Below are 23,323 nucleotides of genomic sequence, written 5' to 3' on the forward strand. Positions count from 1 at the left end.
TCTCTCTCTGTCGGCTCTGGAGGAAGGTCCTTGTGATGCATCAGTCTTCCCTTGGTCTGGGAGCTTCTCTGCACAGGAACCTCAGGTCCAAAGGATGCACTCTGCTCCCGGCACTGCTTTCTTGGTGGTATGGGTTCTCAAGTCTCTCTGCTTGCTTCTGTCTTTTATATATCAAAAGAGTTTGGCCTAAGACGCTATCTAATCTTGTATAGCTCATCAATATAACTGCCACTAATCCATTTTATTACATCATTGTGATAGAGTATACAACACATTGGGAAATCACATCAGGTTAGAAAATGGTAGACAATCATACAATACTGGGAATCATGACCTAGGCAAGTTGACAGATATTTTAGGGAGACACAATTCAATTCATGACAGCAATTATAACATTTTTAATTGCTAAATAAGTAAAAGCAGATTAAATAAAGTCATGTGTGGTCCAAATTTTGATTGAAAATAACATTTATGTAAACAGAAAAGGATTTAAATAGATTTTCACCAAGGTGTTTAGAATTGTTAGAATGGGTGCTATTGCAGGTGTTATGTTCTTATTTTCTCATATTTTCCAATTTTTATCTGATCGTGTACATTGATATTGTAACAACAAATGAAAATAATAGAAACAATAAAATCAATTAATCCAGCTCTTTTGGGGCTTGGGGAGATTTTATTTCTGATTTCCAAGTAGGTATCAGTCAATTACATGTTTTGTTTGAAAATGGTTTAGTTAAAAAAAAAAAATAACATGCTGTTCTTTATCTTGTTTTTTTTAGCCCAAAGCATCTGGGATATCTTTCTATGTCAGCACAAACCATTCTACTTTATTCTTTCTTTTTAAATGTACTTTAACACACTATCACACTTTACTATAATATACTACAGCATTTTAAGGTAATACTCTATTAATAAATACTTAGGTGTCTTCCAATTGTTCAGTATTTCAAATATTACGTTACTAAACATTCTTGAATCTATTTCTTTGTACATATGTGTATGTTCCTAGGATAAATTTGTGTTAAAATGCTACGACATGTTCATTTAAAAGACTGATAAGATAGTACCATATTACCTTCACAAATAGCTATACCAGTTTACACTCCTACCAGTAGTGTATGAGAAGCCCTTGTTCTAAGGACATTCATTTTCATTCATGTCATTACTTTTACTCCAATTGCATCTCAATTAGCCTGTTTTTCACCAAATTACTTTTTCCTAAATCAAAAAGTCTCAATCCTGATACTTAGAAAAGTTTAATACGCTTATGTCTGTTTCATCGGCAACCACTTCCCACATGCACATCCTTTATTTTTTAAGAAAGCAGTAAGAATTTATTAGGTGCTCACTACATACTTAGCTATTATGCAGAATACTATTCTTTTTTAGGAATTCCTTGTCTGATTTTATATTAAATCATTGTCATTGTCAATGCCATTGAAAAAAATTATGCCTTTTCTGACATATTTTTGCGTATGTACATTACACTATATTTTTTTTTTTAAAAGTTGCCGTCGAGTCGATTGACTCACAGCAACCCAATAGATCAGAGTAGAACTGTCCCGTAGGGTTTCCAAGGCTACAATCTTTACGAAAGCAGATTGCTACATCGTCTTCCAAAGAGCAGCTGGTGAGTTGCAACTGCCAACTTTTCAGTTAGCGGCCGAGTGTTTTAACCACTGTGCTACCAGGGCTCCTTCATCACACTATAAACCAAAAAACCGAAATCTGTTGCATTCGAGTCGATTCCGACTCATAGCGACCCTATAGAACAGAGTAGAACTGCCCCATAGAGTTTCCAAGGAGTGCCTGGCGGATTCAAACTGCTGACCTTTTAATTAGCAGACGTAGCTGTTAACCACTACACCACCAGGGTTTCCCATTACACTATAAGTTCTAATAATTTAAATATGTTTGTCTGCATTGATAGTCGATATATCCCTAATGCCTACAGCAATGCCTAGTCCATAGTAAGTGCCCAATAAATATTTACTGAATAAGTGAGCTTAGCTAGTCAAAACTAACATGAAATTGATCTTAATCTTGTCAGCTCATGTGGGCTAAAACTAAGTGCTTATCAGTCAATCACCCACATCCCAACAACTTGGAACCAGATAATATAAGTCCCTGTATGAACTTAATTAGCAAATACATCCAGTGTTTCAGAGCAGATTTGGAAAATCACCTAAAAGCAAAAGAAAAAAAAAAAAAACCTCTCCCTAGCCAGCAGAAACTGAATATTATCTGACTGATATCATTCACATATCTAACAGCAAGTGTGTCAATCAAAGGAACTTTATATAAAGAATATATAATCACCTTCGCAAATGTGGAATATGTCCACCCAAGTACTATCTAAGAGAGAGGAATTCCCACCCATTGGCCTTTGAATATCTCTAGTCCTAGTAGCAAAGTCATTTCAGAAGGATACAGAGGATTTCAGCCAAAGACCTTTGAGTTTTCTGGTATCCTTGGCAAACCCATTCCCTGGATGAGATGAGTGCATCAGGTCATGTTAGCCTGATGCCACTAAACATTCCATTCTATCACATCCCTTTGTTCTGATTCCACGCTCACCAGGCAACCTTCTTATTGTGATTTGGCTTCCCATGTAGGTCTGCCTACAGGAGGAGACTACACTGCTTCTACAAGCTTTGACCATCTGATATCTCTTGGTGAATTAATAAAATGACTCTTGATTTTGATTTGGCTCCCTGTTTTGGATTACTACAGTGGGAAAAATGAGTTTGTTATGAGGATTATTCTAGGTAGTCTGAGACAATCTCTCAGGCTGGACACTCATTCCTGGACATTGGTTGAAATGGGAAATCTCTGGGCCCTCAGTATGAAGACCGTATCCTAGAGAGTGCCAACCTAATTGACTTACAACCCAACAAGTTCCAGCCTCATTCTAAGCACTCTTCCCTAAGCCAAGCTCTACCACATTTCAATTAATTTCACCTGATTTCTGAGAAACTACCATTAAATCAACCAAAACAAGGTTTGTGAAAAGTGCCTTGCAAGCTGAAAAGTACATTAAATGGATTAAAATATTTGTTATTTTAAGAATTATATTTATACTTTTACTGTCAAACACTGTAATTTATTTGTCTGAATTAATTTCTTAGTGTCAAGGTTATCTGTCAGTTAAAGATAAAAATATCTTAATTTCATATGTCTTGTGCTTCCTAATAAGGAATGCAACTAAATTCATCCATTTGAACATAATGACATTTGTACTCATGACACAGGTTCTTTCTTAAGCTGGTAAAAGTTTCTTCTTCACATTAGAACTACAAACAAAACCCTGCCTAATTACTGAGCCTTGGTTATTCCTACCTGTTTAAGTAACTCATATTTTATGGTTTCCATACCTCCTTCCTGTGCTCTATTAAAATAAGGGAAAATTACCTGAGACATAGCCTTGAAAGGGAAGCAGAGTCAAGCTCCTGTGTGTGATTAACTTAGCATTTTTAAAAGATGGACATTCTTTTCCTCCTATATTCAACCTTCTCAAGAGTCAAACTTGAGACAATTTCATACACTGATGGGAAAGTAAGTCAGCATGCAAATGCAAATCTATTCTTGGAAAGTTTCATTTTCTAGGTTTCATGCATTTAAAATTTGGAAGCAGTCAACACTGGGTCTATTCTGATAGAAGTCATGTCTGGCTATAAAAAGTCTTTCTTCCTTGTTTTTCAATAAGTCCTTCAAATTAATGAGCTATCACCTTACATTATTACAAATCTATTCCTTATTCTTCTTGCACAGAGAGAATAGAATTTCCAGTCAGAATAAAATATAATTAAACAGCAGTACATAGTAGGTGCTTAATAAATACACAACATAAATTTCACTGAGTAGATTACATATAGCATCTTAAAAACTGTGATAACCTAATATTCTAATCAAGTATAAAAAGGTATCTCTTGAATAAATAACTTTTACCCCAATAGGAAATGGAGCTCCGTTTTCCAGCAATGAGGTTTTTGATCTTGGCCCCGAGGTTATCTTTGGAACAGTTCCTATTGAAGGATTACTGGAAAGAGGCTGCAATCGAATTGGAGGCTGCATATTTCCTGGGGCAGTATATGGTCGGGAGGCTGTCTAGACAATTGGGGGAAAAAAAAAAATTCCATTTAAATTAGTATCTTGACATGTCTCCAGAACCAATTAATAAGCCAACAAATTGTCTAGAGTAATTAATGGTGCCTTTTTACTGAACAGATTAAACTTTAATTACGTCCTTCCATTATACATTCCCTTATGACCCTAAGTATTTGTTAAAACATATGGTGTTGAAGCCCTCTACGTAACTAAGTGCCACAATTATAAAGTATTCTAGACAAAGGAGATGTCCTCTATCGTGTTCCTGTATTTTTATTCATACTGTAACTCACCAACAATACCTAATTTATGCTATGCAGAGAATGCCTTTGCTCAATTAAACATTAAGTTGAATAATGTTCCTACTTTAGAAATCTAAAGGGATATTATTGGAATGGACTCATTTCTGTTTCAATGTTTTCAACATAAATTCTACCGTGTGTCCTTTAAGCCTTAAGATCAGTGCTGAAGCAAAAGCAGATAATACAACTCCAATAAAAGAGGAAAAGTGGATGTTTGACTGCAATTCATTACCATTTATTCAACCTGTTCCTTGAAATATTCAGAAAACAAAACTAAAAAATAGTAACTGGCAACTTTGGAAGACACTGGGAGAAAAAGGGATGGTTTCCGTGCTGGGTACTGTCTATTTGCCCATCTAAGTCTATTCTCCTCCCTACTCTCTGCCCTGCTCTGGGCCCTGGGGGTCATTCCTTTATGGATTACAGTAACTAATCTCAGGATTCCAGTTGGAGTCACCCAATGAGAGGCACTAGTAGTAGATCAAAGGGCAGGAGGAGAAGGAGGTTGGGATCTTTATTCTCCTGAATCCTGCCCAGCAGGGTTATGGTGGGCCAGCTGGGCCTCTCCCTCTACCAAAATCCACAGCTCCTGTTGGGAAGCACTCTTCTACAGTTACAGGTACTCTCTGCTGGTTCTACTATTCAACCCTTCCCTTGCTCCTTAGACCTAGGTGGTGTGGCTTACTATTTTGCTGACCCCTGTATGCTCAATATCTGTAGTTAATTTTTGTTAACCTGGTCTGCATCTTTGTAAATAATTTCTTTATTAAACACTTCCTAATTACCCTGTTTGTGTGAGCCATCTGTTCCCTGCTGAGATCCTGACTGGTGCACTTTCCAGTCAAGAATGTTCTGCAAAGAATACCAAACGTGTCAGTACACAGCATTAGCAGTGCCTTTCAGGGCACTGACAGAATATTTTAAGTTTAACGTAAAGATTAGCAATGTTTCAAAAGTGGAAAAATGAGACTTTGGGCCCAGTTGTTCTATAACAACCAAACCCGTTGCTGTAGAATCGATTCTGACTCATAGCGACCCTATAGCAACAAGGTAGTATAAAACCTGTCAAGAATAATACTTGCATGTTTTGGTAAGAGGGTTTGAGAGATGATATGTAAGGCTGAGTACATTGACTTTAAAGAAGTGTAATGGTGAACAACAAATATTTAACCCCAAGAAAGTGTGTGCACATGCATTAAAAACGATGATTAGGCAGCTCTTACTACCAAAAATCAGTTTTAGTGTCATCTTTGAAAAGCATGTCATAGGAGCAGAGATTTCATGATGAAGTGAAAAAGTATACAGGCCCTGAGGCAGTCTATTGTTCCATGTGTTTGAAAAACAACAAGAAAATAAAACAGATGCTCAAAGAAGAGGAATAGCAAGTTTGAACATCCATGTAAGAAGAGTGCTTTAACGTCAGTTGTGAGCAAGACATGAGTAGGGTAGCAAAGATAATTATCATTCCCCAATATGTTTTCCTTTATTTGCTAATAATAGAATTTTTAGCAGGGAACATGGCTATCCTAAATAAAGACTAATTTCTCAGCATTCTTTGCAACTCTGTGCCTTCATTTTGGCCAGTAAGATATGAGCAGAAGTGATACACAAAACTTCCACATTCTGCCCCCACTTTCACCTTTTCCCCTTCCCTCTGACTGAAATATCCATATAGTCACACACCATCTCTTGGTCTATGTGGATGAAAGCAACACCCTATATTTGGTAGATCAATGACATAAAAGGAGTCTGGGCTCTTGATGGCTTCATAGGGTAGACATGTCACATCAGCTGAGATCCTTTTTGTGTGTGTGTGTTGAGGAGGAGACACGTTTAAGACATTGCTATGTGGAGTCTGCATGCAATCCTACATCACAACTAATACAAGAAGCCAACTGGATTGACTACAGTGACATTTGATTTAAAGAAACTAGAGATAAGCACATATGGGACAAAAGGTGAAAAGTTTTAAAACCCACAAGAGAAATCAAACTAGACGTTACTCAACAGATTTCTTTTGAAATCTGTAAAACAAACATGACTTAAGACTCTCTACTGTCAAATAATCCAACTGAACACAAAAACATTGAAAATCTGCTATAGGAAATCAAGAAAGCAGTTTCCTGCAAACTAGAACATGATCTATTGGCTGTTGTGTTCTGAATTTTATTTCTCCACATTTGCATACAAATATCATTCAGTTAGATGAATGTGGCAGTCAGATGTTTAACTGATTACATTTCTCTCTGAAAACAAATCTGTACCATTAACAAACAGCTGGGAGCTTCAAACTGTTCTCATGAACATCAGAAGCTACCTTAAATTTGCTATATTTTAAATTGTTCATAACATATTTTCTTGGAATAAATATGGCACTGTAGCTTAACGTTCTCAAAACTGTACCAGAATGTAAATCGAAATTGACTACTTGATGATCGCTTAGCTTAGCTGAGCACTTCTAATTCTTAGTGGAAGATCTCTGGGGGTGAATTTTTCAAGCAGAATTAGCTGAATGACTTTCCACAGTTTTAATGGGAATGGTACAGCTAAAAACTTACAGGCTATTTTGAAAGTTTAGCAGCATTTGGTGACCAGGTACAATAACTATTGTCCGGATTGCTTTCCTTATTCACTCAAGAAAGTTTAAAAAGAGAACTCAATGGTGATATCTCCAAAGGATTATTATCTTCACCTCAATGGCACTTAGAGGTCAGGGGTCAAATTTAATGGATATAAAGATTGGGAAGACAAAAATAAAGACTGAAACTTCTGTAAAATGGGAACTATAATTCCAAGACCTTAGTAGGTGCTCCTCATGGTGCAAAAGCAACATAGGGGTAGCCAAGTGAGGAACTGTGGCTTAGAAGATGAAAAGGCTTCTAAAGTGCTGCTGCAGTGTTTCCTGTAATTTTTAAATTACTTTCTCACTCCTGCCACATTAAGAACTCCTGGATGTATCATAAACTATTTATTGAGAGTGTTCAGCTGGAAAATTGAAAAGGAAGCCTTTCAAGGGTTTTTCCTCTCTGAAACAGGTGAAAAGATAGAAAACAGCACTTGATTGTTTCTTTTGTTTCTCCCGGTTAAGCTTTTGAGAGTCTAGTGAATTTGCCATTTCATGAAGGAATTATTTGTGTATCTGTATATATTCAAACCAAACCTGGAAATATGGTAACAACAAAGGGAAGTCGGTTGCTTTTCATAACTTGAGCTGTTCATCAGGAAATGCAAAAACATATTTACCTTTTGAAAAATGTCAAAGCTTGGCACTATATGTGATGAACCTACTTTTTCAATCTGTGAAAGCATTATGATTTCTCTACAAATATTGTGCAGTCCAAAGAAATGTGCATGCTAACAAGGGAATATATTAGGCTACACAAAACAAGAATAAAGACATGATCGAGCAATTCATTTACAAGTTAAACTATCAACCTACAGAAAATACTTTGCAAATCTTTTCCTGTATTTTATTGTTTCAAGGTTCCTTACCTTCCTTCAAGCAAATACCACCTTTAGATTATAAATGAATTAAACTGGACTCAAATGTCAGTGTGCCGTTTCTTTAAATCGAATTTCTGTACATTTCATTATTTTTATCTTAGAGTATGTACACATTCTTTCCACAAAAGAAACTCAAGTATTAATATCTGGACTAATATACTATGCTCTACCACTGAATCTCTGCACATAAATAAGCTCTACAGATAAAGCGGGAACTGAGAAAATAAGAACAATATCCAAAGGTCATAAAACATAGAACATGTATGGGACAACCAATGGTTCAATTTTACTGCATTGTAGGGTGCATAAAGGGTAATCATCGGGAACAGTATTGGGATTGCTAAATTGGAGTCATATGGTTTAGGGTCTTAAGTGTCACATGAAAGAGCCTAGGCTTTTCTATAGGTGACACACAGCCAGTGAAAGTACCGGGGCATGTAAGTGGCACAAGTAATCTGCCTTTCAGGCAGCTAATCTAGCAGTAACACGTGAAATGGATTTGACAGGGGTAATATTGATTGGGGGCAGGATTTCGGTGGAAACACAGTGAACAGATATAAGACTGTTTTTGTTCAGTAGGATATTCAGGATTATAAACACACATTCCTAGAGAGCAATCTTTCTGAGAGTAATTAAAAACTATAAATTAAATTAGTTGAGATACCAAACCAGATCCACCACCTTCGAGTTGATTCTGACTTATAACAACCCTATAGGACAGGGCAGAACTGCCCCATAGGGTTTCCAAGGATGTAAATCTTTACAGAAGCAGACTCCCACGTCTTTCTTCTGGGGAATGGCTGGTGGATTCCATCTGCCGACCTTTCAGATAGCAGCCGAGCATTTTAACCACTGAGCCACCAGGGCTCCTAATTAGTTGAGATAAACCAAACCAAACCTGTTGCCATCAAGTCGATTCTGACTCATAGTGACCCTATAAAACACAGTAGAACTGCCCCATAGGGTTCCCAAGCGGCGGCTGGTAGATTCGAGCTACCAACTTTTTGGTTAGCAGCCAAACTCTTAACTACTGCGCCACCAGGGCTCCAATTAGTTGAGATAGTGCATGTTTAATATGACTTACCAGTGTTAACGGACTGGGATGTCCTTCATCAACCAGAACACTATGTCCTAGGTTACTCTTCTGGCCAACTGGTGGGCGGGGAGACAGGAATGGCATGTTATTTTCTATAGACCATCTGGTGGGCTCCCCCTAGAAAAAGAAAGTGATGTAGAGAATAGATGCATAATTAGTAAACTAGGTTAAGCTGTGCCTGCCATGTAAGCGATACCAAATGACTAAAGAAGTCCTTTCATATTCCTTTCAAAAGTGTTACTTCTGAGGCTTGTCATAAAACCAAACACCAAATTCGTTGCTGTGGAATCTATTCCACCTCATAGCAACCCTATAGGACAGAGTAGAACTGCCCCACAGGGTTTCCAAGGAGCAGCTGGTGGATTCAAACTGCTGACCTTTGGTTAGCAGCCTGAGCTCTTAATCACTGTGCCACCTGTAGTCAGCAAAAGATTTCACAGCTGTACCGAGGAGTTAGGTATGGTGGTGAAGAGCAAAAAATTGAGTGTGTTTTACGCTGTACTTAAAGAAATAGCAACAGAAGAAGTATATCCTCACTTCTGACAAGAATATTTTTCTTAATCTGCTTTAAGCAGATTGCTATTAGCAGCACAATACTCTTCACTATTCCAATCGGAAGAGAATACCAAAAAGTATTTTTCTACCTTTAAAAATAATCAGATAGTTTTCACTTGGGGTAATGGAAAAATTTTGAAAGTAGATAGTAGTGAAAGTTGTGCAACACTGTGACTGTCATGAACGCCACTGAGCTGTACACTTGTAAACTGGTGTAAATGGAAAATTTTATGTTATACACAGTTTACCACAAAGAAGTGAAAAAACAAAAAATAACTAATAAGGCCATAAACAAAAAAGGGGCATAATAAATAAAGAGAACCTAAAACATCTTTCCCCAGATGGAGCTATAAATTAAAAATTGTTACAAATAAAAATCATGCAGGGAGGAACTGGCGTGTCTATAGCGAACCTCTCCCAATTCCGTAGCAAGCCCCTGCACTCAGCTACGTGTGTCTAAGTGTGGATGAGTGTGAATGAAGCATAGATGCAATAGCTGACACTGATTCAGGCAGTGCTTCAATTCCAGCAATGATTTTTCTCCATCAACATTTCAGCAGATAAATTATAGGATCTATAACTCAGTCCTTGAGATAGGACAATATTAGCAAAGTTGAAGTAACCAAAACTTCCTGCACACCAACTTCTCTGATGTTGCAAAACTGACCTACCTTCTGTTATATAACAACAGTTTTGTAACATGATTATCTTTTGACCGTGATAGAATGGACAGATTTAAGTCTATCAGGCAAAAGGGAAAAATTATGGTCTTATATGGCCAGTTAGTCCACAGAAGCTTTAAAAATATTCATCAGTTTGTGAGATGTGGTTTAGGCCCCACATTTGTAATACTGCACAGAAAATTAAGAACAGCATGTGAGTCTGAATGGCTCAAGAAATTGAGTAAAACTGCCAACCTAAATGGAAAACTTTCAAATTAGCCCAACTGAACCTCTCAGTTCTTGATGTAAATTTACGTATTTCATAAGTTCACTGCAATGAAGGGATATCAAATACAAAATTAGAAACGAAACAAGGAATTTAAAAATGCCCTTTACAAAATACCTAAATCGTTTTATGCTTTCTTTTGCCATGGCAGACCTTTCCTACCATATATTTTCAAGGGTCGTATTCTTATGAAAATGTGCCGCTGTGTAATTCTTAAAATGCCCTGTTTTCCGTCATGTCAGTAACATCACCATCTATTTTTCACCTTCTTAAGACAAACAAAAAAAAAAAATTTGGCCTCTATCACGTATGAATCAAGAATCTACAAATCCAACATTTCAAATTTGAGAATATTTTTAAGTTTTTCTTTTAAAAGTTTGTGTCTTATTAAAATTTATTTTGCACAAGCAGCTCCAGTTCTGTGTTCTGTACGGTATTCTCTAATGATGATGGCCAAAATCAGGCTTGGACGAACCATAATTTGACCTCAGTGATGAGTTACCCGAAAGTAAAGGGCCCCAAGGAGCTTCAATGATAGCACCATTGGCTTTCGAAATGATAAAATAACATCACAAAGTAAAACAGGGTTGTGTGGTTCCTTACCTTAAATCTCTGAACTCGCTCCTTCCTAGCTAAGGTCTCCAGTTTCTTTTTTATTTCAAGCTGATGATAACGCTAAGCATACAGAAAAGAATGGAGGAGAGAATCATATCAATGATAGCAAATAATTTTTTGGAGGAAAATAATCGCAACAGTTAACTGTATTCTCTAAATGTACCCCTTGTGTACTGAGATGGAGATAATCACCTTCATAAGTATGCAAGTGGGAATATAAATTGGTACAAGTCTTTGGAAAACCAATTCCTAATATATATTAGGCAGTTAAAAGTGTTCATACCCTCTAACCAATAAATTTCACTTCTAAACTGAGGGTGAAATCTGAATAATAAAATAAATGTCTTACGCAAATGCTGTCTGAAAGTTGTTTTTCCCTTACCATAGCAAAACCTCAGAAGCAATGAACATTGGAGAGAATGGTGAAGCATTTGGTTCATTCATATGATAGAATAGAATAATTAAAATAGAATAATTAAAATAATTAAAATAATTAAATATTTATAATTTATTTAAAAAACTGGAAAATGCAGGTAAAGCAGACAGAAAGCAGGATACGGAATTGTGCAGAAATGCAATTTAATTGATCCAGCACATACTAGGAAGGAGTATCATCTTGAACAACTCTAATCACAAGCAGTCCCGTTTTACAAATGAGAAAACTGAGGCAGAATGATCATGAACTTATCCCAGGTCACATACCTAGTCAGCAGTGGAAATTTGAACCCTGACTATCTGACTCTAACGTTCAGGTGTTTTCCGCTAAACCGAGTCTCTCACACACAGTATCATGTTATTAACATGTAAACAGAAATAGAAGAAAAAAAGACTAAAAGGAAATATGACTATGTTAACAGCGACTATCTTGGAGAGAAGGAATTAAGTGTGATTACTTTCCTTCTTGATACTTTTTTTTATTTTCCAAATTTTCTGTAATATATTAATTTCATAATTTAAAAATAAACCTCACATAAAAATAAATCTGTTTACAATTCTTTTTTAAATCATTCAGACATATTTGAGGATGTTTTATTTATCAGTTACTTATTGGCCCCTTGAAAAAATATTTTTCCTTTGTGCTTGATCCCCTTCTGCTACATTTGGGACCCTGTAGCCTCAATCGGGAGGCCTGGTGGCACAGTGGTTAAGAGCTACAGCTGTTAACCAAAAGGTGGCAGTTCGAATCCACCAGCCACTCCTTGGAAATCCTACGGGGCAGTTCTACTCTGTCCTATAGGGTCACTATGAGTCGGAATCGACTTGACAGCAATAAATTAGGTTAGGGTTAGCCTCAACTGTTCCCTACCTAAGTATCATCCATCCCCTTCTTGACATTCCCTTTCTTCTCTCCCTCTTTCTCTGTTCTCTTACTTATCACCAAACTTTACTAAATACATTATCAACCATTTTTTCATCTTCCACTTATTCCCAACTCACTGCAGTCACCCACCCCTACCATCCCTCCTCTTCTTCACCATTGACCACTTTCACCAAGGCCATCAAAGTCTTTGTCTTCTGGGTCAAACCCAATTTCTTTTCTTTCCAATACTCAAGGCTGTGGTGGCCTCCTGGCTTCCACAACACCATCACATCAGGCATGCTGTTCTACCACTTGAAGTTTTCTCTCCAGCCCATATGATTGCTCTTGATTTCCCATGATGTACATATCACTGACAAGAGTTGTTCTGGACTCTGTCTTCTCCCTTACCCATCCCATACCATCAGTTTAAATCTTTTCATTTGTTTCTTCAGTATCTTTGTGGACAGCTGCATCTCCCAGCTTTACCACTACTACTGTTAGTCCACACCCTTTGGCAAAAACTCCTAATTGACCTCCCACCTCCAATCTTTTCCAGGTCATTAAACCATCTTCCACATTTTTAGCAACAACATCTTTATAAAACAACTCCGTTCATTTATTTCACTCTCCTGCTGGAAAGAATTTTAGCACCTACATTGCAAACCTAAAAACTAAAAAAACAAAAAACAAACCCATTGCCATCAAGTTGATTCCAAATCACATAGGACAGAGTAGAACTGCCCTATTAGGTTCCCAAGGAGTGGCTGATGGATTCGAATTGCCGACCTTTTGGTTAGCAGCTGAGCTCTTAATCACTGAACCACCAGGGCTCCACACTGCAAACCTAGTTGGGAAGAAAAGACTCTCCAGAAACAGCCCCAACCTAGTGTCACTTCCTGCCACGCCTTCCAGTGGACTGTGCATCTGGCCTCTGTGAGCATTTCTTTCTACCCATAAGGTCCTTTCCCACCTCTATAGCTTCACACCCGCAGTCTTTGCTCTCTGGAATGTCTTTTCCTCGTTTTCATGTGGTGAGCTCCCACTCAGACTTCAAGATCCAGTTCAAATAGCAAGACCTCTGTTCAGCTTCTCCTGCTCCCACAGAGGAATCATCATTCCCTTCTTTTCTGGGCTCAATCTGTATGTTCCTCTTCTAGCACTTAATCACTTTCTACTGTACTTTTTAATTATTATTATATATCTCTCTGCAGCTACAGCAAACGGCCTCATACTGGCACATGGTAAGCCAGCAATTAATGTTTGCTGCGTGAATGAATACAGGAATACTAATACAGCAATATTAGTAAACAGCACCAGCATAAACTAAATGTGAGACAAATGGGACAATTTAGCCAGGAATATTCAAAGTTTGTTCTATTATATAATATATTAATGTAACAGATATTAGATACTATTTGTATGTGAGCCCTGGTGATACACTGGTTAAGCACTCAGCTGCTAACCTAAAGGTCTGTGGTTCGAACCCACCAGCTGCTCCCTGGAAGAAAAGACCTGGTGATTACAGCCTAGGAGACTGTATGGGGACTGGATGGCAGACAGCAATAAATATGTATGTATATAAAACCAAACCAAATCTGTTGTCGCTGAGTTGATTTTGAGTCATAGGAACCCTATAGGACAGAGTAGAACTGCCCCGTAGGGTTTCCAAGAAGCAGTTGGTAGATTCGAATGGCCCACATTTTGGTTAGCAGATGAACACTTAACCACTGTGCCACCAGGACTCCACATATGTGTATATATATGTATATATACTATTAAAGCTTGGAATAAATATCTTAGATAAATGTTAATGTGATAAAAATATTTAATATAATTTCTATATAACATATATTATATACTATATATTTTATATTGTATGTTGTTAACTGTCATTGAGTCGGCCCCCAACTCATGGTGACCCCATGAAAAAAGAGATTGGACTGTTGTGATCCACAGGGTTTCACTGGCTAATTTTTTGGAAGTAGATCACCAGGCCTTTCTTCCTAGCCCATATTAGACTGGAAGCTCTGCTGAAACCTTTTCAGCATCATAGCAACATTCAAGTCTCCACTGAGAGGCAGGTAATGGTGGTGATTGTGTATTGGCTGGGAATTAAACCCAGCTCTCTCTCACATGGAAGGCGAGAATTAATACATGTTAAATATAAATTATATTACATATCACAGACTGCATGAAGAACGCATGTAAACTCAAAGAACAACATATTTAGTAGTTATTATGTATCATGATGTGTCAAATATGTGAAATTTTGAAAAACCCAAACTTCAAGGACCAAGGTTAAAACTGAAGTCAGTATAAAAATAAATAGTATAGTATAAAATTGGTACAGTATAAAATAAATAGTATGATATGAAAAATAAATAGTATAGCATAAAATTAGTACAGGATAAAAATAAATAGTATCGTATAAAATCAGTTCCTAACTTCAAACTTAATCAATAGACACTGACTTCAGTTTCAGCCTTGGTCCTTTAAGTTTGGTTTTTTCAAGTTTTTACGTATTTGGCACATCATGATACGTAATAACTGCTAAATATGCTTTTTTTTTTCTGAGCCCTGGTGGCACAGTGGTTAAGAGCTCAGCTGCTAACCAAAAGGTGGGCAGTTCGAATCCACCAGCCACTCCTCGGAAACCCTGTGGGCAGTTCTACGCTGTCATATAGGGTCACTATGAATTGGAATCATCTCCACAGCAACAGGTTCTTTTTTTTTTAAGTATTTATTTTTTTAACCACAGTTTTAGGATTTCATGTAATACTCTAGTGGGGATCACTTAAAGATCCAATTTGTCAGATTATTCAACTGCCTCTGAATATCCTCTGGTTTCTCTGTTATACACAGTCTCCATATACAAAATTATCCTGTATGAAACTAAAAACTAAGTATCCAAAAATTTTGATTATTCCATGTTATCCTCAATTTCAGGGTCCAAATTCCTTAGACATTCAAAGTCTTCCACTTATTCAGAATCAGTTTGAACTCTAGAAGAATTTCTAGTACTTAAATTTATTTTGGCTTAATTCTACATCACAATGCTATTCTTAGATTATTTCCAAGAATATAACTGACGAACCTGACTCCAAAAAATATATAATTAAACATCTATTACCCTATACTAAAATTTCTATACCATATTTGTGTTATGCATTGTAACTTTCTGTGAATAAATAATTTCTAAAATTCCGTATGGATGTCATGGATTGAACTGTGTCCCCCTAAAATATCTGTCAACTTGGCTGGGTCATGATTCCCAGTATTGTATGATTGTGTAATCTGACGTGATTTCCTTATGTATTGCAAACTCTATCACTATGATGAGGTTATACGTGATCTCCTTATGTGCTGTAAATTCTATCACTGTGATGAGGTTATACTGATCAGGTTCACAAGATTAGATAGTGTCTTAATGCAATCTCTTTGGAGATATAAAAGAGAGAAGTGAGCAGAGACACATGGGAGCCTCATACCACCAAGAAAGCAGTGCCGGGAGCAGAGTGTGTCCTTTGGACCTGAGGTTCCTGCGCAGAGAAGCTCCCAGACCAAGGAAAGACTGATGCATCACAAGGACCTTTCTCCAGTGCTGACAGAGACAGAAAGCCTTCTCCTGCAGCTGATGCCCTGAATTTGTACTTGTAGCCTACTGGACTGTGAGAGAATAAACTTCTCTTCGTTAAAGCCGTCCATTTATGGTATTTCTGTTGGAGCAGCACTAGATGACTGAGACAATGGATTACACCTCAACATAAAACAAGAATCCTTACAACTGGACCAATAAGCAACATCATGATAAACAGAGAAAATATTTAAGTTGTCAGAGATTTCATTTTACTTGAATACACAATCAATGCCCATGGAAGCAGTAGTAAAGAAATCAAATAATGTATTGCATTGGGCAAATCTGCAGCAAAAGACCTCTTTCAAGTGTTAAAAAGCAAAGATGTCATCTTGAGGACTAAGGGATGCCTGGCCCAAGCCATGGTATTTTCAATCACCTTATATGCATGGGAAAGCTGGACAACGAATAAGGAAGACAGAAGAAGAATTGATGCCTTGGAATTATGGCATCAGCAAAGAATACTGAATATACTATGGATAGTCAGAAGAACGAACAAATCTGTCTTTGAAGAAGTACAGCCAGAATGCTCCTTAGAAGCAAGAATGGCGAGACTTTGTCTCACATACTTTGGACATGTTAACAGGAGGGACCAGTCCTTGGGACATCATACTTGGTAGAGGGTCAGTGAAAAAGAGGAAGACCCTCAACAAGATGGATTGATACAGTGGTTGCAACAATGGGTTCAAACATAACGATTGCGAGAATGGTGCAGGACTGGGAAATGTTTCATTGTGTTGTATAAGGGGTGTGGCACCTAAAAACAAAAACAACAAATATTTATTTTTGTTTGTTTCAAATTCAAAAAACCATCTCTTTTAAAAGCAAGTAAATTTGGGGCCCTTAAACAATGATTCCATGTAATTCATGTACATGATATAAACAAAAAATGAGTTCCTAAATTAACAGATTATACATATCTTAAATGAATAGAACACTTGCTGAGTACAATGTAATTGTAATAATAAATATTTTCTGTGGCACTACACATAGTATTGGTTTCCTGATGATTCTACAGTTGTTCATAAATGTTTACCGCACTCACAGGTCAATGGTTTTACGAGCAAGTTTTCTGATTTGCTACTGTATGTTCAAGCCAAGAAATGACATACTTTTTTTCACAGAGATTAAAATGGTGTTGATGCTTGAAACTACAAGTTCCATGGAACAAGGCTACAATAATTTATTAAGTTAGCTGGATGTCCCACTAAAAATGCCATGGCAGATTAAAAAAAAATTGTTGATGGTTGGGTTATAAATCCATGCTGACCAATGTGGCCTAAAGTAGGAGGAACAGCAGATGTTTCAATGCCTATTCCTTGAAACTTAGCATACGGCTAGCTTCAGAGCCTGAAAAGGATAACAGATCTGAAATAATTCATGGTAATGGAATTACTGATATTTAAACATATGTCACTTTTTTTTTAGCAAATGAAAATTGAGGTACAGATGGCGAGGGCTGGTATGTTTTAGAGTAGCCATTACGGATTAAAAATCTACATTTGGAAAATTAAATATCACAAAATATATAATGATGTCCATATTTTTCCCCATCTGAAATGAAAAAAAACTTACTTTAGGCTCCTGGCTCCTGGCTAACCTAGAGAGACATAGAGAATTTCTCAGGCCCTCTTGTTCATTTCCCTTTAATGAAATACAGGAAGAATCCCTCTGCTTCTGGGTACAGAAGAATTACTAATTATCATAGTACTAAATAGCAATTATAAAGAAAATAGGAAATAGTTGTACCTCCATATCGAGAACTTTATGAAAAATAGCCTGAGCCAAGCATTCTCGGATATATTTTTGGTGATCTCGTTTCATGATATTTAGTTTGTATTCTTTTTCAGAAAGTATTCTTCCACTTCTTGTGATCTGTCATTCATGAACAAATAAAACATACATAGAAATACAAAATAGAAAATGTGGTGTTAGTTGCCAAAAAAGAGGGCAAGCAAGAGAAGGAGAAAGAAAGCGGCAGAATCTTCTTTTCTAAGGCTAAAGGAGAACAGCACTACAGTTGATAAACTTTCATTTTTAATGAATATTTCATTAGGCAAAAAGGAGCAAGGAAGTCTCATATACCCATCACTGTGAAAACACACAGGTGGTGCACTTGACGTTTAAAACAAGGTTTTCATTAGAGTAACAATTTTCCTTTGATGGAACCCAGGTGTTCTTTTCATTCCTCTTTTTGAAGGCATTCGGGAAAGAAGCGGGTGGAGTGCTACCTGGAAACAATGAACAGGAGCAGTGATCACAGGACAGATGATCTCACAGGAAGTATTTTGAAGGGCAAAATGTGTAAGCTATAAAGGATCTCATCAGTTTGTTTGTTTGTTTTTTTAAAAAAAAAACTAATTGGTTTTAATACTTTCCTTTTATGTTGGTTTTCTTTCCCCTCTCCCGCCCCAAAGGTAATTTCATCTGCTGTGATTGGAAATCTTCCAGGTTATGGGGTACTGTAGGTAGGAGGTGTCCGGTATGGGTCTCAAATGGCATCAGTGCAAGTCCCAGGAGTCACAATTTCTGGTTTTTATTTATTTATTTTTCTTTTCTTTTTATCCTTTCTTTGGGCGTATGTGTTATGTTTTTCTATATCTCCAATAAACGGAGGGTGTTATTCTTTCTGGATTGCTCTTCTTCCTTTCCACTTATTGAAGCCCTTCTCTTTGTTTTAGGACTAATTCAAACCCTCATGTTTCTTCTTGATTTTGTTCTTAAATTTGATAACTGTAGTTTCAACACTGTTGTGACAACACATTGGAGTGCTGAGATCATCTAGAGTTGTGCTACAAGCGGTTCGTTTTTGATAGCCTTTGTTTTCATAAATACAAACATTTCCAATGGAAGAAAGGGGTGTAGATGAAAGTGTGCTTGGAATTACAGATAATCCAGTTACAGCCTTTGAAATGTGTTGACCATGGCGATATCATGTCGTGTGTACCAAACTGGGAAAAAGTGTTGAGAACATCCGGCACCAACACCCCCTTGGCAGTTTACACCTATCATCGTTCTCTCTCCTCTGGGAGTATGTCTGCTCTCCCAGCCAGAATGGAAGTCCTATTAGACAGAGATTCTCAAACTTCAGCCTGCCTCAGAATCACCTGGAGGGCTTGTTGACAAAGGGATTGATGGGCCCTATCCTAGAGCTTCCCATTCAGTAGGTCTGGAGTGGGGCACTAGAATTCACATTTCCTAACAAGTTCCCGGGTAATGCCAAACACTGCTGGCTCAGGGGCCACATCTGAACACTGCTCTAGGGAAATGTGGTATCTTCCTTATTTGAGTTGCCATGCATATATATAGTCAGTATTCAAAAAGTGTTTGTTAATGATGCTGGTAAGTAAATACAAAGTCCTCACCAAATATACCTGAAGCTGATAGATTGTTATCCAAAGAGGAAGGTTAATAATAACAACCATAATTACAACAACCAATTATTGACACAACAATCCTGAGGGCTGGGTATCATTATCCTCATTTTTCAACTGAGCAAGCTTTGGCTGAGAAAGTTAAGTAAGTGATTTGCTCAAGATTCTATGTCTTGTAAATGGCAGAACCAGGGTTTCAGCTCAGGTCTGTCTGATAAGAAAACCCCAGGAGTCTAAATGCAAGCTCTTTGAGATCTACCCAGCTAGAGTGCCAAGCACATAAACAACAATTAGAAATGCAATGCATGGCCTTTCAAAACCATGGCAACAATAGTTAAGGAAACCCACTGTGTTTCAAGAAGGTAAACAGCTAAAATTATTAGTCAGACACTTTCTACAACCACACATCTTTCTTTTAATGGAAAACTACAGCATTTTTAAAAGGTTTTCACATTATATATACTTAAGAGAAATGGAAATTGTATGGAAAGGACAGCTTGAAGGCTAACGAAAGGCATGAATATATTGATAAACCACCACAGGAAATGAGTTTTTAAAAATTCAAGGGGAAATTTTGAGCTGTTCTTGTCTTCCACACTATATTCTATGATTATTAAAAACATTAATTTGACTCTAACAGCTACAAATGTATGATGGCATTCATATGACATTCTGGAAAAGATCAGTGGTTGCCGACAGTTGGAGGGAGGGGATAGACTACAAAGGGACGTGAGAGACCTTTTGCGGGTGATGGAAATGTTCTGTATCTTGATTGTCGTGGTGGTTACACAACTCTATAAATCTGTCATATTCATAGAGATGTACAACTAAATATGTACTGTATGTAAATTATACCTCAATAAATCTGAAAAAAAATTAAAAACAATTTCTTTTCCCTAAAAAAGGCAAGTAACAGTTCCTGGCTCACAGAATATGTTCAATAAATGTGTGTTGAATAAATGAATGAATAAACAAGCAAATGAAATAGCCTGTTGGAAACTTATAAGGACTTTTTCTTAATAATTTATGTTTCCTTAGCAGTCATTGTCACTTCTCTCCTCATCTTCTGAAACACAGACTCAAACAGATAAATCAGAGCTTTAGAAAGCTAAGTAATTTTTCTAAAACGAGAAAAGAAAAGAGATGTCACTGATCAGCTCAAAGAGGAAACCTAAGAATGTGGGAAATTATTGGACTTAATGAAACAAGAGGGTGGGTAGAAAGTAAATCAAATCTTACCAGTCCTGATCTTAAGAGATGCTGCCTTATCCTTGTATTGTTAAAATATCCAGCCAAGTGTTTATCTGTAAGGCTATTATATGCTGCAAGTAATCTGAAACAGAAAAATCAAACCATTAGTGTTTTAGGAAGTGTTGTTTGACAGCTAAGGCATTTCTTGACCTTCTAGTCCCCAACTGTGCATAATCATTCACTCATCTAGCAGCCAGTCATTTATGTATGTATTCAGCTAACTTGTATCGAGCACCTACTGTTTTCTAGACTTTATGACAGGAAATGAGATATAGTCCTATCTTTGGTTATCCCAAGACAAATATGGAAATCAGACAATTAAATTGGGTGTGAAAAGTCCAATAATGGGGATACAAAAAAAGTCATGGGAACACAGAGAGGGGGACCTCTAGCTCTGAGCTATTACCAGAGAAGGCTTCACAAAGAAAACCTGATGGAAAAGTAGGAGCTCCTTCAGATGACTCTTCAGTGACTCAGTACAAAAAAACCAAAAACCCAATTACCCTCGAATCATCTCCAACTCATGGCAACCCCATGGGTGTTAGAGGGAAACTGCTCAGTAGGGTTTTCAATGGCTGATTTTTCAGAAGTAAATAACCAGGCCTTTCTTCCAAGGCACCTCTGGGTAGACTCAAACCTCCAACCTTTCAGTTACCAGCCGAGTGCATTAACCGTCAACTATATGCACCACCCAGTCTCTCATTACATACCCTAAATTCTGGTAACTTCAACTTACCTGCACTCCTGCAATATGTTCTGTTCTCTCCTGACTTCAGGACAAAACACACCACTGTGAAGACCTGTCTCACACCTGCCAGCTAGTGGAGGACGCCTGTGATGCACAAACATCACTTTCTAGAAACAGTCCAAGATGCTATTACCTTCTGCTCCACCACAAGATCTGAGCTACATGACACATCACACAATATGTCATTGTTTATGTCTTGGTCTCTGCTAAATTTTGAAATCCAGAACAGTGCATTATTCTCAGTAACTCTGGTTGATGCTGTTTATTGCATACCTGTATAATGAGTGTCCAGAGTGGAAGCCATAGTTTTGCTTGGAATTAATTCTTTTTTTTTATTTTCAATTTAATTTTTATTTTGGTTAAAGTAATACATAAACATAGTCTTAAAAGTCATATATTACTATAAGACTTTTAACAACAGTCCATTGTTGAACTTTTCCATATCTCCTATTTCTATTCTCTATAGACAACAACTTTACAAACTTTTAGCTATATTATCTTTTCATTTTGTTGCATTTCATCAAGTCTTTTTTTCTTTTTCTTTTTTTTTTATTGTGCTTTAGGTAAAAGTTAATAGCTCAAGGTAATTTCTCATACAAAAATTTAAATACATATTGTTATGTGACACTAGTTGCAGTCCCTATAATGTGACAGCACACTCCCCCTTTCCAGCTCGTGTTTCCTGTATCCCTCCAACCAGCTCCTGTCCCTTTCTGCCTTCTCATCCTGCCTCCGGACAGAAGCCACCCATTTGGACTTGCACATCTGCTTGAACTAAGCAGCACACTCTTCACGAGTTATTATTTTATGTTATTTAGAATAGTCTAATCTTTGTCTGAAGAGTGGGCTTTGGGAATGGTTTTAGTTCTGGGTTAACACAGCATCAGGGGGCCGTGGCTTCAAGGGTTCTTCCAGTTTTGGTAGACCATTACGTCTGGTGTTTTTACACGAATTTGAGTTCTGCACCACACTTTTCTCCTGCTCTGTCAGGGACTCTCTGTTGTGTTCCCTGTCAGGGCAGTCATTGGTGGTATCCGGGCACCATCCGGTTCAGGTGTCAGGCTGATGGAGTCACCGGTTTATGTGGCCTTTTCTGTCTCTTGGGCTAGTATTTTCCTTGTGTCTTTGGTGTTCTTCATTCTCCTTTGCTCCAAGTGGGTTGGGACCAATTGATGCATCTTAGATGGTCGCTCGCTAGCTTTTAAGACCCCAGATGCCACTCACCAAAGTGGGATGCAGAACGTTTTCTCAATAAAATTTGTTATGTCAATGTCCCCTGAAACCATGGTTCCCCCAGACCCCTATCACTGCTACTCTGTCCCTTGAAGTGTTTGGCTGTGTTCAGGAAACTTCTTAGCTTTTGGTTTAGTCCACTCGTGCTGACTTCCCCTGTATTGTGTGTTGTCCTTCCCTTCACCTAAGATAATTTTTGTCATCTACTGAGTGAATTCCCCTCTCCTCCTTCCTCACACTTGTAATCATCAAAGAATTTTTTTTTCTGCTTTTAAACCTTTTCCTGAGTTCTTATAATAGTGGTCTCATACAAAATTTGTCCTTTTGCAACTGACTGATTTCACTCAGCATAATGCCTTCCAGATTTGTCCATGTTGTGAGATGTTTCACAGATTCATCATTTTTCTTTATCGTTGCATAATATTCCATTGTGTGCATGTACCATAATTTGTTTATCCATTCATCTGTTGATGGGCATCTAGGTTGTTTCCATCTCTTTGCTATTGTGAACAGTGCTGCAATGAATATGGGTGTGCATATATCTGTTCGTGTGATGGCTCTTATTTCTCTAGGATATATTCCAAAGAGGGGGATTGCTGGATCGGATGGTACTTCTATTTCTAGCTTTTTAAGGAAGTGCCAAATCGATTTCCAAA

At 37.4% G+C, this 23,323-nt stretch overlaps 1 protein-coding gene across 1 annotated transcript in view; it reads right to left on the reverse strand.

The window, feature by feature from the left end:
• Positions 1-23,323, reverse strand: part of ERICH3 (glutamate rich 3) — a 117,248-nt gene that overhangs the window by 86,806 nt on the left and 7,119 nt on the right. Inside the window, 5 exon segments of the mRNA XM_004369136.1 lie at positions 3,949-4,107; positions 8,998-9,126; positions 11,116-11,187; positions 17,811-17,936; positions 20,675-20,768. Coding sequence (XP_004369193.1) covers positions 3,949-4,107; positions 8,998-9,126; positions 11,116-11,187; positions 17,811-17,936; positions 20,675-20,768 — 580 coding nt within the window.

This window comes from Trichechus manatus, unplaced genomic scaffold, assembly GCF_000243295.1.
Source record: "Trichechus manatus latirostris isolate Lorelei unplaced genomic scaffold, TriManLat1.0 scaffold00003, whole genome shotgun sequence".
Classification (NCBI taxonomy): domain Eukaryota; kingdom Metazoa; phylum Chordata; class Mammalia; order Sirenia; family Trichechidae; genus Trichechus; species Trichechus manatus.